Source organism: Oncorhynchus mykiss, chromosome 21, assembly GCF_013265735.2.
Source record: "Oncorhynchus mykiss isolate Arlee chromosome 21, USDA_OmykA_1.1, whole genome shotgun sequence".
In the NCBI taxonomy this organism is placed as follows: domain Eukaryota; kingdom Metazoa; phylum Chordata; class Actinopteri; order Salmoniformes; family Salmonidae; genus Oncorhynchus; species Oncorhynchus mykiss.
In genome coordinates, this window is record NC_048585.1 from 10,311,100 (window position 1) to 10,328,599 (window position 17,500).

The 17,500-nt window shown below is 43.9% G+C and overlaps 2 protein-coding genes across 5 annotated transcripts in view; one reads left to right on the forward strand and one right to left on the reverse strand.

Moving 5' to 3' along the window:
- Positions 1 to 17,500, reverse strand: part of LOC110513868 (ELKS/Rab6-interacting/CAST family member 1) — a 268,459-nt gene that overhangs the window by 176,812 nt on the left and 74,147 nt on the right. For all 4 annotated transcript variants that reach the window (XM_036956818.1, XM_036956820.1, XM_036956816.1 and 1 more), the window contains exons 4-6: positions 3,749 to 3,913; positions 1,291 to 1,417; positions 1,037 to 1,164 (exon numbers count right to left, since the gene is read on the reverse strand). In XM_036956818.1, coding sequence (XP_036812713.1) covers positions 1,037 to 1,164; positions 1,291 to 1,417; positions 3,749 to 3,913 — 420 coding nt within the window. The remainder of the gene's footprint in view (positions 1 to 1,036; positions 1,165 to 1,290; positions 1,418 to 3,748; positions 3,914 to 17,500) is intronic.
- On the forward strand, positions 10,093 to 12,005 carry LOC110510583 (beta-1,3-galactosyl-O-glycosyl-glycoprotein beta-1,6-N-acetylglucosaminyltransferase 3-like). Its single transcript, XM_021591905.2, has one exon. It carries the CDS (start codon positions 10,677 to 10,679, stop codon positions 12,003 to 12,005), a length of 1,329 nt encoding a protein of 442 aa, XP_021447580.2. The 5' UTR covers positions 10,093 to 10,676.

The following is a 17,500-nucleotide window of genomic DNA, read 5'->3' on the forward strand; positions in this document are numbered from 1 at the left end:
GGTGAGGTCTGTCGACAGTAAAGGTAAAGTCTGTCTATAGTAAAGGTGAGGTCTGTCTATAGTAAAGGTGAGGTCTGTCTATAGTAAAGGTGAGGTCTGTCTATAGTAAAGGTGAGGTCTGTCTATGGTAAAGGTGAGGTCTGTCTATAGTAAAGGTGAGGTCTGTCTATAGTAAAGGTGAGGTCGGTCTATAGTAAAGGTGAGGTCTGTCTATAGTAAAGGTGAGGTCGGTCTATAGTAAAGGTGAGGTCTGTCTATAGTAAAGGTGAGGTCTGTCTATAGTAAAGGTGAGGTCTGTCTATAGTAAAAGTGAGGTCTGTCTATAGTAAAGGTGAGGTCTGTCTATAGTAAAGGTGAGGTCTGTCTATAGTAAAGGTGAGGTCTGTCTATCTGTCTATGGCTCTGTGGTAACAGAGTTGTAATGAATTAAGTTAGCTGTAGGGCTCTGTGGTAACAGAGTTGTAATGAATTCAGTTAGCTGTGGGGTTCTGTGGTAACAGAGTTGTAATGAATTCAGTTAGCTGTAGGGCTCTGTGGTAACAGAGCTGTAATGAATTCAGTTAGCTGTAGGGCTCTGTGGTAACAGAGCTGTAATGAATTCAGTTAGCTGTAGGGCTCTGTGGTAACAGAGCTGTAATGAATTCAGTTAGCTGTAGGGCTCTGTGGTAACAGAGCTGTAATGAATTCAGTTAGCTGTAGGGCTCTGTGGTAACAGAGCTGTAATGAATTCAGTTAGCTGTAGGGCTCTGTGGTAACAGAGCTGTAATGAATTCAGTTAGCTGTAGGGCTCTGTGGTAACAGAGTTGTAATGAATTCAGTTAGCTGTAGGGCTCTGTGGTAACAGAGCTGTAATGAATTCAGTTAGCTGTAGGGCTCTGTGGTAACAGAGTTGTAATGAATTGACCAGCACATGACGACACTCTGGAGGAACTCTGTGGTAACCATGGAGTTATGAATTAATTATTTCCCCTCCCCTCCTCTGTTTCGCTCTCTCCTTCTCTCCCCCTCTCCCCCATACCTTCACACACACCCTCACCTCTCGTAGGGCGTTGGTCTCCTTGTCTTTCTGTTCCAGTAGACTGTCTAGGTGGTGGATGTGCATCTCAGCCTCAGCCAGTCTCCTGGTCCTCTCATGGTCTTCCTCTGAGGCCTTGGCTGACAGACCTGGAATACACACCATAGTGATGCTTTTAAGAGTGTGTGTGTGTGTGTGTGTGTGTGTGTGTGTGTGTGTGTGTGTGTGTGTGTGTGTGTGTGTGTGTGTGTGTGTGTGTGTGAACCCCACCATACCTTTGCTCTGCAGCATCTCCAGTAGTTTCTTGATGGACTGGTCTCTGGCCCCCAGGGTCTGTTTCTGACTGTCGATCCTCAACTCCATCTCCTCCAGCGTCTTCCTCAGGAGGAACAACTCTTTGGCCTGGAGGTTACATTCAATACAATTCAACCAAACAATATTCATCTCTTAGGCCTAGAGGTTACATTCAATACAATTCAACGGAATGGTATTTTCCTTGGCCAAGAGGTTAGATTAAACTAAATACAACTGCATTAATATCTTTGGCCTAGAGGAAAGTGTCAAACCCTGATCTGTTTCACCTGTCTTTGTGATCGTCTCTACCCCCCTCCAGGTGTCGCCCATCTTCCCCATTATCCCCAGTGTATTTATACCTGTGCTCTCTGTTTGTCTGTTGCCAGTTTGTTTTGTTTGTCAGGTCTACCAGTGTTTTCCCCTTGCTCCTATCTTTTTCTAGTTCCTAACTATTCCTACACATTGGGGCCGTGCATTTTCTAGTACCTGTTTTCTAGTTTCCCCAGTTTTTACCATTGTGTCTACCCTGACCCTGAGCCTGCCTGCTGTTCTGTACCTTATGGACTCTGATCTGGATTACTGACCGCTGATCTGTAATAAACTTTTGTTATTTTAACAGTGTCTGCATCTGGGTCTTCTCCTGAAACGTAATACTAAAATTCAATTCAATTCAATTTAATGGGAGAACACAACACACCTCCTTTCAGTAAATGTCAACTCCTGAATCCAAGCTACTCCTCAGCATGTTTGTGTTATTTCTAAATGAACTTAGTTAGCCTAGAGATCAGATTCAATCAAACGTTATTTATATACAATAATTCACTTTCGATTCAATTAACTTTATTGATACCCGTAGGGGAAACATGACGTGATAGTGATATTTCTAAATGAGGTTAGTTAGTTCTATATACTTGTTGTCCTGTTTTATGTCCATTAGCATTACATTCCTCAAGTTATTCAGAGGAGTGTGCCTTCTGACAAATGAAATGGTGTATTATTAGTATGCCTTCTGACAAATGAAATGGTGTATTATTATTATGCCTTCTGACAAATGGAATAGTGTAATATTATTATTATGCCTTCTGACAAATGGAATAGTGTATTATTATTATGCCTTCTGACAAATGGAATAGTGTAATATTATTATGCCTTCTGACAAATGGAATAGTGTATTATTATTATGCCTTCTGACAAATGGAATAGTGTATTATTATTATGCCTTCTGACAAATGGAATGGAATAGTGTATTATTAGTATGCCTTCTGACAAATGGAATAGTGTATTATTAGTATGCCTTCTGACAAATGGAATGGAATAGTGTATTATTAGTATGCCTTCTGACAAATGGAATAGTGTATTATTAGTATGCCTTCTGACAAATGGAATAGTGTATTATTATTATGCCTTCTGACAAATGGAATGGAATAGTGTATTATTAGTATGCCTTCTGACAAATGGAATAGTGTATTATTAGTATGCCTTCTGACAAATGGAATAGTGTATTATTATTATGCCTTCTGACAAATGGAATAGTGTATTATTATTATGCCTTCTGACAAATGGAATAGTGTATTATTATTATGCCTTCTGACAAATGGAATAGTGTATTATTATTATGCCTTCTGACAAATGGAATAGTGTAATATTATTATGCCTTCTGACAAATGGAATAGTGTATTATTATTATGCCTTCTGACAAATGGAATAGTGTATTATTATTATGCCTTCTGACAAATGGAATGGAATAGTGTATTATTAGTATGCCTTCTGACAAATGGAATAGTGTATTATTAGTATGCCTTCTGACAAATGGAATGGAATAGTGTATTATTAGTATGCCTTCTGACAAATGGAATAGTGTATTATTAGTATGCCTTCTGACAAATGGAATAGTGTATTATTATTATGCCTTCTGACAAATGGAATGGAATAGTGTATTATTAGTATGCCTTCTGACAAATGGAATAGTGTATTATTAGTATGCCTTCTGACAAATGGAATAGTGTATTATTATTATGCCTTCTGACAAATGGAATAGTGTATTATTATTATGCCTTCTGACAAATGGAATGGAATAGTGTATTATTAGTATGCCTTCTGACAAATGGAATGGAATAGTGTATTATTATTATGCCTTCTGACAAATGGAATGGTGTGAACAACATGATGTTGTATAAAGTACAGAATCCTAAATACGACTCTGATGAACTGACATGTAAATGTTCACTGTGTGTTTTCTATCTGTTTTTAACCTTTCACTGTAAACCAGAGCGCCAAAGACACATTTCCATTCTGTGTAAACTTAAATGGACAAACTCGTTTTTTTAAATTAATAGACCTGGGCCCTTATCCAGAAAGCATCTCTGAATAGGAGTGCTAATTAGATTATATATGAACAGATCCTAGATCAGGACTCAGCTTTCTGAAACTAGACCTCACCTGTCTCTGGTGTTCAGCTTGGAGCCTGTGGAAGTTCTCCTCAGTGGGTTCGAATGACAGAGGTTCTCCAGGTCTCCCTCCACTACAGTCCTGCTGGAACAACTGATTCAGATCTCTCTGAGTCCTCAGCTCATCCTGCAGGGCCTGCACTGTCATCTGGAGGTGCTGAGGAGAGAGAGAGAGGTGGGAGAGGAGAGAGGGGGGGGGGGGGTGGGGGGGAGAGAGAGGGGGGAGAGATGAGGGAGATGGGAGAGAGGGGGAGAGAGGAGAGAGGAGAGAGGGGGGAGAGAGGAGAGAGAGGGGGGAGAGAGGAGAGAGAGGGGGGAGAGAGGAGAGAGGGTGGGGAGAGAGCGGGAAGTGAGATCATACCATCATACCGTTTCTGTACCATACCACGGTTTACGTTATTACCGCAATTATACACAAGGGGCGCTTTTCACTTAACAATTTAGGCAACAGGGATCTTGATCCAGGAGGGGGTTGAATATCTCTGCTGTAACCAAGAAGTTTGATCTTGACATTTAGCCACTTGGAAAGTTAGCAAATCAAATGCATGGCTGGAGCCCTGATCTGCATATCATTTATATAAGCAGTGGAGTAGCACGCACATACCGTCAGTATTTCAAAATACCCCGGTATATGGTATATCACCCAAGCCTACTAGTGGGCAGTTCTTCCTGCCTTTGATATCAGTTACAGTTTGTAGTTCTTCCTGCCTCATTTCCAGTTTGTAGTTCTTCCTGCCTCAGTTACAGTTTGTAGTTCTTCCTGCCTCAGTTACAGTTTGTCGTTCTTCCTGCCTTGATATCAGTTACAGTTTGTAGTTCTTCCTGCCTCAGTTAGAGCTTGTAGTTCTTCCTGCCTCAGTTACAGCTTGTAGTTCTTCCTGCCTTGATATCAGTTACAGCTTGTAGTTCTTCCTGCCTCAGTTAGAGCTTGTAGTTCTTCCTGCCTCAGTTAGAGCTTGTAGTTCTTCCTGCCTCAGTTAGAGCTTGTAGTTCTTCCTGCCTCGGTTAGAGCTTGTAGTTCTTCCTGCCTCAGTTACAGCTTGTAGTTCTTCCTGCCTCAGTTACAGATTGTAGTTTCGGCCTACTGCCTTCTCTCACTGCTTCCTTTCCCTCTCTCTCTCCATCCCTCAACCCTTTCTATTAGCATAGACGTGACATCAGACAACAGGAGATATGGTGTCAAGAACAAGATGAAACCAGCCCGAAACGAGACCAAACGAGCCACCTACAGTACGATTCCCCACACGACAGCTTCTTGTCAATGTTACTAGCTATCTGGCCGAACAGAATCACAACACACGGACTTCTGCCCCATGGAGAGCCACAGTCATGGCGTCTTTCTGTAGGCACTAACTCCGCCGTGGCTCGTTGGACAAAGGCTATGGGGAAACGAATGGCGTTTTTATGGAGGGTTTTGGGATAAACGCCTAAACTAAGGTCTTTGGTTCACAGGCTTAGACCTTTTGTTCTACGAGATAATCTCCAAGAGATCATGTCACTTTTTGTGAATTTTGGAGCATTTATGTAATCAAAACAAGCTTCATAATTCATAAAGGTCGTGTTAACTGACTGCTATTATCTCATAGAACAAACCGTATAAGATCTCCTCAGCCTTTGTTAAACTCAGACCTTATTTTCAGCATTTATTCCTAAATTCCATTCTTTCCCCATTTATTTTCCACATAGGAAGGGCTGAACGAACCAGCGGGGTCTCATTGGGGCGGGGAGGTAGCCTAGTGGTAAGAGCGTTGGACCAGCGGGGCCTCATTGGGGCGGGGGGGTAGCCTAGTGGTAAGAGCATTGGACCAGCGGGGCCTCATTGGGGCGGGGGGGTAGCCTAGTGGTAAGAGCGTTGGACCAGCGGGGCCTCATTGGGGCGGGGGGGTAGCCTAGTGGTAAGAGCGTTGGACCAGCGGGGCCTCATTGGGGCAGCAGGGTAGCCTAGTGGTAAGAGCGATCTCGTGTTTTTATAACGTTGTCAACTAACCCGTATTTAGGCCAGAAAATGTGACACGTCACCTCCTATGCAAATGTGGGGTTCTGAAACCTTGACACTTCAAGTCCGCTCCGCTGAGAGGGTGGAAACGGAGAGAGACTTCGTGCCATTATAAGGCATGGGATCCTACGGAGTTCAGAGGGCTTTGTGCCATTATAAGGCATGGGATCCTACGGTGTCCACAGAGGGCTTTGTGCCATTATAATGCATGGGATCCTACGGAGTTCACAGAGGGCTTTGTGCCATTATAATGCATGGGATCCTACGGAGTTCACAGAGGGCTTTGTGCCATTATAATGCATGGGATCCTACGGAGTTCACAGAGGGCTTTGTGCCATTATAATGCATATGATCCTACGGTGTCCACAGAGGGCTTTGTGCCATTATAAGGCATGGGATCCTACAGAGTTCACAGAGGGCTTTGTGCCATTATAATGCATATGATCCTACGGTGTCCACAGAGGGCTTTGTGCCATTATAAGGCATGGGATCCTACGGAGTTCACAGAGGGCTTTGTGCCATTATAATGCATGGGATCCTACGGAGTTCACAGAGGGCTTTGTGCCATTATAATGCATATGATCCTACGGTGTCCACAGAGGGCTTTGTGCCATTATAAGGCATGGGATCCTACGGTGTCCACAGAGGGCTTTGTGCCATTATAATGCATGGGATCCTACGGAGTTCACAGAGGGCTTTGTGCCATTATAATGCATATGATCCTACGGTGTCCACAGAGGGCTTTGTGCCATTATAAGGCATGGGATCCTACGGAGTTCACAGAGGGCTTTGTGCCATTATAATGCATATGATCCTACGGTGTCCACAGAGGGCGTTGGACACCAAAATGTTACTCGGAGCCTGTCCAGAACAGTCACCCATCTAAGAGAACATTGTATGTTGTATTCAGAGCCATAGATATATTTTTACTCAACCTTGTGTGCCTGTCTGTCTGCCTGTTTGTAGAGGAGTACATGAGCATACAGGTGAGATTATAACATTTTAAAGGATTTTAATATTAACTACCTATTTGATGTCAATGGAGGTTCAACACTGGTGTTCAAAGAAAATTGTAAATAAAATAGGAAATCATTTTCCTGCCATTCCATGAGTCCTTCATACATCCACGCTATCAAACGGAATGTCTAGAATTATAACAACATTCTAAGTTCTAAAAGTTGACCTAAACTCTCTAAAAAACAAGGCTCTGGACGGGTGGAAACAGATGACATGTACAAGGACTCAATTATTTCAATATTCAAATAATGTAGCTATCTGACATCAACGGAGCGCCATAACACAGATGTTCAACATCAATCATTAACACATTTTATAAAAATTCATCTCAGCCTCAACTCTGCCTTTCAGACCTGGCTGTGTTTGCTGTACGAGTTGGAAAATGAGTCTAGGATGTTTGTCACGGATATTAACCTGCAACCAGGATGTGATAAAACACCATGTTTAACCCCCGACAGCTGTCATCTAACCCTGTTCCTCTACACCACACCAGGACGTGATAAAACACCATGTTTAACCCCCGACAGCTGTCATCTAACCCTGTTCCTCTGCACCACACCAGGACGTGATAAAACACCATGTTTAACCCCTGTACACCTGTATAAACCCTGTTCCTCTGCACCACACCAGGACGTGATAAAACACCATGTTTAACCCCTGTACACCTGTATAAACCCTGTTCCTCTACACCACACCAGGACGTGATAAAACACCATGTTTAACCCCTGTACACCTGTATAAACCCTGTTCCTCTGCACCACACCAGGACGTGATAAAACACCATGTTTAACCCCTGTACACCTGTATAAACCCTGTTCCTCTGCACCACACCAGGACGTGATAAAACACCATGTTTAACCCCTGTACACCTGTATAAACCCTGTTCCTCTGCACCACACCAGGACGTGATAAAACACCTTGTTTAACCCCTGTACACCTGTATAAACCCTGTTCCTCTGCACCACACCAGGACGTGATAAAACACCATGTTTAACCCCTGTACACCTGTATAAACCCTGTTCCTCTGCACCACACCAGGACGTGATAAAACACCATGTTTAACCCCTGTACACCTGTATAAACCCTGTTCCTCTGCACCACACCAGGACGTGATAAAACACCATGTTTAACCCCTGTACACCTGTACAAACCCTGTTCCTCTGCACCACACCAGGACGTGATAAAACACCATGTTTAACCCCTGTACACCTGTATAAACCCTGTTCCTCTGCACCACACCAGGACGTGATAAAACACCATGTTTAACCCCTGTACACCTGTATAAACCCTGTTCCTCTGCACCACACCAGGACGTGATAAAACACCATGTTTAACCCCTGTACACCTGTATAAACCCTGTTCCTCTGCACCACACCAGGACGTGATATGTGTGGATAAAGGTGACATTGTTAAATGTTGAAGGATTTCATGGAACGGAAGTCAAATGATTTCAATATTTAAATAGTGTGCCTATCTGACTGAATGGTCAAAGCAGCTGTGGGATGTTGTTGTGGTCTGGTAATATGAGGTCTACCATGTTAGTCAATAGGACTGTGACAACGCCAGTAGTGTGAAATTTTTTTCTTCCATGGTCCTTTAAAAACCTCCTGTATATAAAATATTGTGTGCAAAATGTATGGGCTAGATATTTCAAAATGTATGGGCTAGATATTTCAAAATGTATGGGCTAGATATTTCAAAATGTATGGGCTAGATATTTCAAAATGTATGGGCTAGATATTTCAAAATGTATGGGCTAGATATTTCAAAATGTATGGGCGAGATATTTCAAACTGTATGGGCTAGATATTTCAAAATGTATGGGCTAGATATTTCAAAATGTATGGGCTAGATATTTCAAAATGTATGGCCGAGATATTTCTAAATGTATGGGCGAGATATTTCAAAATGTATGGGCTAGATATTTCAAAATGTATGGGCTAGATATTTCAAACTGTATGGGCTAGATATTTCAAAATGTATGGGCTAGATATTTCAACTGTGTACGGCAAGGTGAACGTCTGACTCAACACGTTTATGAGGCTGCTTTGACCCACGCCTCAAAGCTAAATCAAATCAAATCAAATGTATTTATATAGCCCTTCGTACATCAGCTGATATCTCAAAGTGCTGTACAGAAACCTAGTCTGATACCCCAAACACCAAGCAATGCAGGTGTAGAAGCACGGTGGCTAGGAAAAACTCCCTAGAAAGGCCAAAACCTAGGAAGAAACCTAGAGAGGAACCAGGCTATGTGGGGTAGCCAGTCCTCTTCTGGCTATGCCGGGTGGAGATTATAACAGAACATGCCCTAGAGGACAGACAGCTGTTTAACGTGAGAATTTGTTCTTAACTGACTTGCCTAGTTGAATTAAAATAAAATGTGTCACAATGCTGACCAGGAAACAAGCCACCTACAGGGGCAACCATACCAAGGCTGCTACAGAGCTTTACCTCCCTGGTCTGCCACGCCCACTAGTGTTTACAGAAAGGCCACGCCCACTAATGTTTACAGAAAGGCCACGCCCACTAATGTTTACAGAAAGGCCACGCCCAGTGTTTACAGAAAGGCCACGCCCATAGTGTTTACAGAAAGGCCACGCCCACTAGTGTTTACAGAAAGGCCACGCCCATAGTGTTTACAGAAAGGCCACACCCATAGTGTTTACAGAAAGGCCATGCCCACTAGTGTTTACAGAAAGGCCACGCCCACTAGTGTTTACAGAAAGGTCACGCCCACTAGAGTGTTTACAGAAAGGCCACACCCATAGTGTTTACAGAAAGGCCACGCCCACTAGTGTTTACAGAAAGGCCACACCCATAGTGTTTACAGAAAGGCCACGCCCACGAGTGTTTACAGAAAGGCCACGCCCACTAGAGTGTTTACAGAAAGGCCACGCCCATAGTGTTTACAGAAAGGCCACGCTCATAGTGTTTACAGAAAGGCCATGCTCATAGTGTTTACAGAAAGGCCACGCCCACTAGAGTGTTTACAGAAAGGCCACACTCATAGTGTTTACAGAAAGGCCACGCCCACTAGAGTGTTTACAGAAAGGCCACACCCATAGTGTTTACAGAAAGGCCACGCCCACTAGTGTTTACAGAAAGGCCACGCCCACTAGAGTGTTTACAGAAAGGCCACGCCCATAGTGTTTACAGAATTGCCACACCCATAGTGTTTACAGAAAGGCCACGCCTACTAGAGTGTTTACAGAAAGGCCACGCCCACTAGAGTGTTTACAGAAAGGCCACGCCCATAGAGTGCTTACAGAAAGGCCACGCCCACTAGAGTGTTTACAGAAAGGCCACGCCCATAGAGTGCTTACAGAAAGGCCACGCCCACTAGTGTTTACAGAAAGGCCACACCCACTAGTGTTTGAAGAAAGGCCACACCCACTAGAGTGCTTACAGAAAGGCCACGCCCACTAGTGTTTACAGAAAGGCCACGCTCACTAGAGTGTTTACACCATGCCCACAGACAACGCCCACTAGAGTTAATGATTACACCTCTTCCTTTTAAACAGAGGTGTGTGAGAGGTGTGTGTCATTTATTTGAGCTGTGAGGTGCTGGTGAGACACATCTTTCTGTTGCCCAGCAGTGTGCAACTCCTCCTCCTCAGCTGTGGTGTTGGTAGATACTAATACCACAAAGGCAATACCACATACAGGGTTCTCCCAGGGATCTTTTTTTAACAAAGAGGTGCTACTGAGTACAGCGGGATGGAGGACATTTCCTGCAATCTAAAGCAAAGAAATACTCCATTTGGGTGTGGTAACAGGCCTTAAATGATTATAAATAATGTTTTTTTTTAAATGACAGTGGCGCAACCAGTCCACAAGGTGGCGTAGTGCAACTCTTACATTCTTTGAGGAGAACCCGGACATAGAGCGATAATACGGACTAGTCATGGCTTCTGTTCGGTTGTCCAGGTCTCAGAGATTCTTCAAGAACTTATCTCTGGTCCTCCTGAGTGGATCCGTCCCTCTGCTCCTGTGGGCCGCTCTCAGACGCCCGCCGGGCTCTGACAGGAGTCCTCTCCCCGTTCTGGACCTCCTGCCCCCGGACTACGCTGCCGACTTGCCGGCCTGCTCAGCCATCATCCAGGGAGACCTGGAGGGTCTGGAGAGGAAGCAGCTCAGCGTCCTGCTGAAGACCATGAAGAAACAGCAGCTGCTGTCAGAGGCCTTCTACCACAACGTGACTCAGGACTGTCAGAGGTACGTCACAGAAAGAGAGTTCATCACCGTTCCTCTCAGTCAGGAGGAGAAGGAGTTCCCCATCGCCTACTCCATGGTCATCCACGACAAGATTGAGATGTTTGAGCGGCTCCTGCGTGCCCTGTACACTCCTCAGAACGTGTACTGCGTCCACATCGACCAGAAGTCATCGGAGGCCTTCAGGACGGCAGTGAGGGCTATCGTGTCCTGTCTGACTAATGTGTTTGTGGCCAGTAAGTTAGAGAGTGTGGTATATGCCTCCTGGTCCAGAGTGCAGGCCGATCTGAACTGTATGGAGGATCTCCTGAAGTCACCTGTCCAGTGGAGGTACCTGATCAACACCTGTGGAACAGACTTCCCCATTAAGACCAACGCTGAGATGGTTCAGGCCCTCAAGCTGCAGAACGGGAGGAACAGCATGGAGTCAGAGACCACCGACGACTATAAAAACAGCAGATGGCAGTTTCACCACAAAATCACCAGCAACATGGTGGTCAAGACGAACGTTAGGAAGAGCCCTCCTCCAATCAGCACCCCCATGTTTTCTGGCAACGCCTACTTCCTGGTGTCCAGGGCCTTTGTCCGTCACGTGATGAAGTCTCAGGAGGTCCGGGCGCTGTTGGAGTGGGAGAAGGACACCTATAGTCCTGATGAACACCTGTGGGCCACCCTGCAGCGCATGCCCTCTGTGCCAGGCTCTAACCCTCCGCACATCAAGTACCATGAATCAGACATGAACGCCATTGCGCGCATTGTGAAGTGGCGTTCCCTGGAAGGAGATGTGAGGAACGGAGCCCCATATCCACCCTGCTCGGGTGTCTACAGGAGGTCCATTTGTGTCTACGGGGCTGGAGATCTCAGGTGGCTCCTACAACATCACCACCTCATCGCTAACAAGTTTGACCCTGAGGTGGATGATGTGGCTATCAGGTGTCTGGAGTCGTACCTGCGCTTCAAAGCCACAGACCGTGTTTCACGAAGGACAGTGGAATCTGAGAGGATCTTACAAAAACGATGAAATGTTAAAAGTTGTAAATATGTTAATGTGCATTTATTTGAAATATGTTTTGAAATGTTGTATATTTCTGGTGGTACTGTAGAGAGGGTTGTAAATACAGTAACGTAGGTTATATTTAAAATATACCCTGAGTGTACAAAACATTAGGAACACCTTCCTAATATTGAGTTGCACCACCTTTCGCCCCCAGATCAGCCTCAATCCTCTGGGCATGGACTCTACAAGGTGTCGAAGGCGTTCCACAGGGATGCTGGCCCCATGTTGACTACAATGCTTCCCACAGTTGCGTCAAGTTGGCTGGATGTCCTTTGGGTGGTGGACCATTCTCGATACACACAGCAAACTGTTGAGCGTGGAAAACCCAGCAGCGTTGCAGTTCTTGACACAAACCGGGACCCCGTTCAAAGGCGCTTAAATATGTTGTCTTGCCCATTCACCCTCGGAATGGCACACATACACAATCCAAGTCTCAGTTGTCTCAAGGCTTAACACTCCTTCTTTAACCTGTCTCCTCCCCTTCATCTACACTGATTGAAGTGGATTTAACAGGTAACATCAATAAGGGATCATATCTTTCACCTGGATTCACCTGGTCAGTCTATGTCATGGAAAGAGCAGGTTTTGTCCATTCAGTGTATTCTGATTTTTCTGATTTGCACAGTATATTTCTGATTGTACTGTGTAGTTCTGATTGTACTGTGTAGTTCTGATTGTACTGTGTAGTTCTGATTGTACTGTGTAGTTCTGATTGTACTGTGTAGTTCTGATTGTACTGTGTAGTTCTGATTGTACTGTGTAGTTCTGATTGTACTATGTAGTTCTGATTGTACTGTGTAGTTCTGATTGTACTGTGTAGTTCTGATTGTACTATGTAGTTCTGATTGTACTGTGTAGTTCTGATTGTACTGTGTAGTTCTGATTGTACTATGTAGTTCTGATTGTACTGTGTAGTTCTGATTGTACTGTGTAGTTCTGATTGTACTGTGTAGTTCTGATTGTACTATGTAGTTCTGATTGTACTGTGTAGTTCTGATTGTACTATGTAGTTCTGATTGTACTGTGTAGTTCTGATTGTACTGTGTAGTTCTGATTGTACTGTGTAGTTCTGATTGTACTGTGTAGTTCTGATTGTACTATGTAGTTCTGATTGTACTGTGTAGTTCTGATTGTACTGTGTAGTTCTGATTGTACTGTGTAGTTCTGATTGTACTATGTAGTTCTGATTGTACTGTGTAGTTCTGATTGTACTGTGTAGTTCTGATTGTACTGTGTAGTTCTGATTGTACTATGTAGTTCTGATTGTACTGTGTAGTTCTGATTGTACTGTGTAGTTCTGATTGTACTATGTAGTTCTGATTGTACTGTGTAGTTCTGATTGTACTGTGTAGTTCTGATTGTACTATGTAGTTCTGATTGTACTGTGTAGTTCTGATTGTACTATGTAGTTCTGATTGTACTGTGTAGTTCTGATTGTACTGTGTAGTTCTGATTGTACTGTGTAGTTCTGATTGTACTATGTAGTTCTGATTGTACTGTGTAGTTCTGATTGTACTGTGTAGTTCTGATTGTACTGTGTAGTTCTGATTGTACTGTGTAGTTCTGATTGTACTATGTAGTTCTGATTGTACTATGTAGTTCTGATTGTACTGTGTACTGTGATTTGATATGTGTTTCAGGTGAAACATAACATTCCCTTAATGTTGTAAGAAGTTCATAGCATATGTGTTTCAGGTGAAACATAACATTCCCTTAATGTTGTAAGAAGTTCATAGCATATGTGTTTCAGGTGAAACATAACATTCCCTTAATGTTGTAAGAAGTTCATAGCATATGTGTTTCAGGTGAAACATAACATTCCCTTAATGTTGTAAGAAGTTCATAGCATATGTGTTTCAGGTGAAACATAACATTCCCTTAATGTTGTAAGAAGTTCATAGCATATGTGTTTCAGGTGAAACATAACATTCCCTTAATGTTGTAAGAAGTTCATAGCATATGTGTTTCAGGTGAAACATAACATTCCCTTAATGTTGTAAGAAGTTCATAGCATATGTGTTTCAGGTGAAACATAACATTCCCTTAATGTTGTAAGAAGTTCATATGTGTTTCAGGTGAAACATAATATTCCATTTACAGTGTGTTCACGAAATCTACCTTTTACGTTTTCTTGGAGGTCCTCTGAACATTTCAAGAATGTTTAGAAAATATATATTATATATATAAGCTTTACCTAATATCACCACATCATTGTCCGCATGCAAATTAAATCAGATTGGAATACGTCCCCATGAAGTTTCTCTCCAGATTTAATGACAATTCACATTTGATGACCTCCTTGTAGATGATATAGAGACACATGGCATTCTCATTTCATTCACAGAACATTTCAACAGTATTTAAATGTAACCATACAATCACAATTATATTTTATACACGTCATATGTTGACAATCTGCACATGTTGGGTTTGAAGCTGCAATGTTTGGTTCCCAAACCAGGTTTGTTTTCGTCTGTTCCACGAGGGAAGCCATCTTATTTTTTTTCACTATATAGCCATGGCAGTATGGTCAATCAGGAATTTGATGTGCATTCTCTCAATGTTTTTGGGATGTTATTATCCTGATGTTAGATAAAACCCAAACTAGAACCTAATGGAATCTTAGCTAATGTTCTGGGAATGTTCCTGGTTTGCTGGGAAAAATATTTTATTTTGCATGCTTCGAGAAAAACCACACCGACCACCAACGCAGGCCCAAGAGGATTGTGGGTTCTTGAGTAAATCTTTCAAGCGTGTAAACTCTCGCAAGGCTGCCGGCTCAGATGGCATCCCGAGCCGCGTCCTAAGAGCAGATCTTCTGGCAGGAGTGTTCACGAACATATTCAATCTCTCCCTATCCCAGTCCGCTGGCCCCACATGTTTCAATATGCCCCCCATTGTTCCTGTGCCTAAACAAGCTGACTGAACCAAATGACGATCACCCTGTAGCTTCACCTCTGTCATCATGAAGTGCTTTAAGAGTCAAGGACCATAATCAGCTCCACCTTACCCGACACAACTTGAACAGCGTCCAAAATTATCTCCACGCTGCCCACCTGGACAAGAGGAATACCTATGTGAATACCTATGTGAATACCTGAATACTGCTCATTGACTACAACTCAGCCTTCAACACCATAGTAAACCCTCCAAGTTCGTCACTGAGCTCAGGCCCTGGTTCTGAACTCCTCCATGTGCAACTGGATCCTGGATTTCCTGACGGGACCGACCCTAGGTGGTAGGCAACAACACCTCTGCCACGCAGGGGCGTGGGCTCACCCCCCTCCTGTACTCCCTGTTCACCCACGACTGGGTAACTAAATCAGTCAAGAACTCTCTATGCCAGGTATTTGATGTAAGATTGGAACTGAACGATAAAGGTTTGCTGTCGACACGACAGTGGTAGTGATCACCAACAACGACGGCACAGCCTACAGGGTTAGAGGTTAGAGCCCTGGTGGAGAGGTGAAAGGACAATAACCTCTCCCTCAACGTTGACAAAACCAAGGAGCTGATTTTGGACTACAGGAGACAGAAGGAAGAGCACGCCCACATCTCTATCGACAGGGCTGCAGTGGGAAAGGTAAAAACCGTCCAAGTTCCTCAGCGTTGACATCACAGAGGACCTTGACATGGTCTCATCACATTGTAGTGAAGGAGGCACAACAGTGCCTCTTCAACCTCAGACGGCTAAAGAAATTTGCAATGGCCCCTAAGACCCTCTCTACAGATGCACCGTTGAGAGCATTCTGTCGGGTTGCATCACCGCCTGGTACGGCAACTGCATCGCCCTCGATCGCCAGCCCAACGGAACACCGGCCAGCCCAACGGGACACCGACCAGCCCAACGGAACACCGGCCAGCCCAACGGGACACCGGCCAGCCCAACGGAACACCGGCCAGCCCAACGTAACACCGGCATCGCCGTAATTACATACCGTATGATTTTTTAACATTTTGTGGGGGAACTCGGGTCTCAAATTACAGTCAGACAAGGTGCCATTTTGAAACTGATTTGTGCATCATTAGTTTTCATCTTGACATGTTTACTCTATATGTCACTCACTGACCGTCACTAAATTAGTCCATGTCACTCACTGACCGTCACTAAATTAGTCCATGTCACTCACTGACCGTCACTAAATTAGTCCATGTCACTCACTGACCGTCACTAAATTAGTCCATGTCACTCACTGACCGTCACTAAATTAGTCCATGTCACTCACTGACCGTCACTAAATTAGTCCATGTCACTCACTGACCGTCACTAAATCAGTCCATGTCACTCACTGACCGTCACTAAATTAGTCCATGTCACTCACTGACCGTCACTAAATTAGTCCATGTCACTCACTGACCGTCACTAAATCAGTCCATGTCACTCACTGACCGTCACTAAATTAGTCCATGTCACTCACTGACCGTCACTAAATTAGTCCATGTCACTCACTGACCGTCACTAAATTAGTCCATGTCACTCACTGACCGTCACTAAATTAGTCCATGTCACTCACTGACCGTCACTAAATTAGTCCATGTCACTCACTGACCGTCACTAAATTAGTCCATGTCACTCACTGACCGTCACTAAATTAGTCCATGTCACTCACTGACCGTCACTAAATTAGTCCATGTCACTCACTGACCGTCACTAAATTAGTCCATGTCACTCACTGACCGTCACTAAATTAGTCCATGTCACTCACTGACCGTCACTAAATTAGTCCATGTCACTCACTGACCGTCACTAAATTAGTCCATGTCACTCACTGACCGTCACTAAATTTGTCCATGTCACTCACTGACCGTCACTAAATTAGTCCATGTCACTCACTGACCGTCACTAAATTAGTCCATGTCACTCACTGACCGTCACTAAATTAGTCCATGTCACTCACTGACCGTCACTAAATTAGTCCATGTCACTCACTGACCGTCACCAAATTAGTCCATGTCACTCACTGACCGTCAATAAATTAGTCCATGTCACTCACTGACCGTCACCAAATTAGTCCATGTCACTCACTGACCGTCACCAAATTAGTCCATGTCACTCACCGACCGTCACTAAATTAGTCCATGTCACTCACTGACTGTCACTAAATTAGTCCATGTCACTCACTGACCGTCACTAAATTAGTCCATGTCACTCACTGACCGTCACTAAATTAGTCCATGTCACTCACTGACCGTCACTAAATTAGTCCATGTCACTCACTGACCGTCACTAAATTAGTCCATGTCACTCACTGACTGTCACTAAATTAGTCCATGTCACTCACTGACGTCACTAAATTAGTCCATGTCACTCACTGACCGTCACTAAATTAGTCCATGTCACTCACTGACCGTCACTAAATTAGTCCATGTCACTCACTGACCGTCACTAAATTAGTCCATGTCACTTAAATACATCTGGTTAGTCGAGCCAGCTACCTACACTTGTAGTAATCATGGAC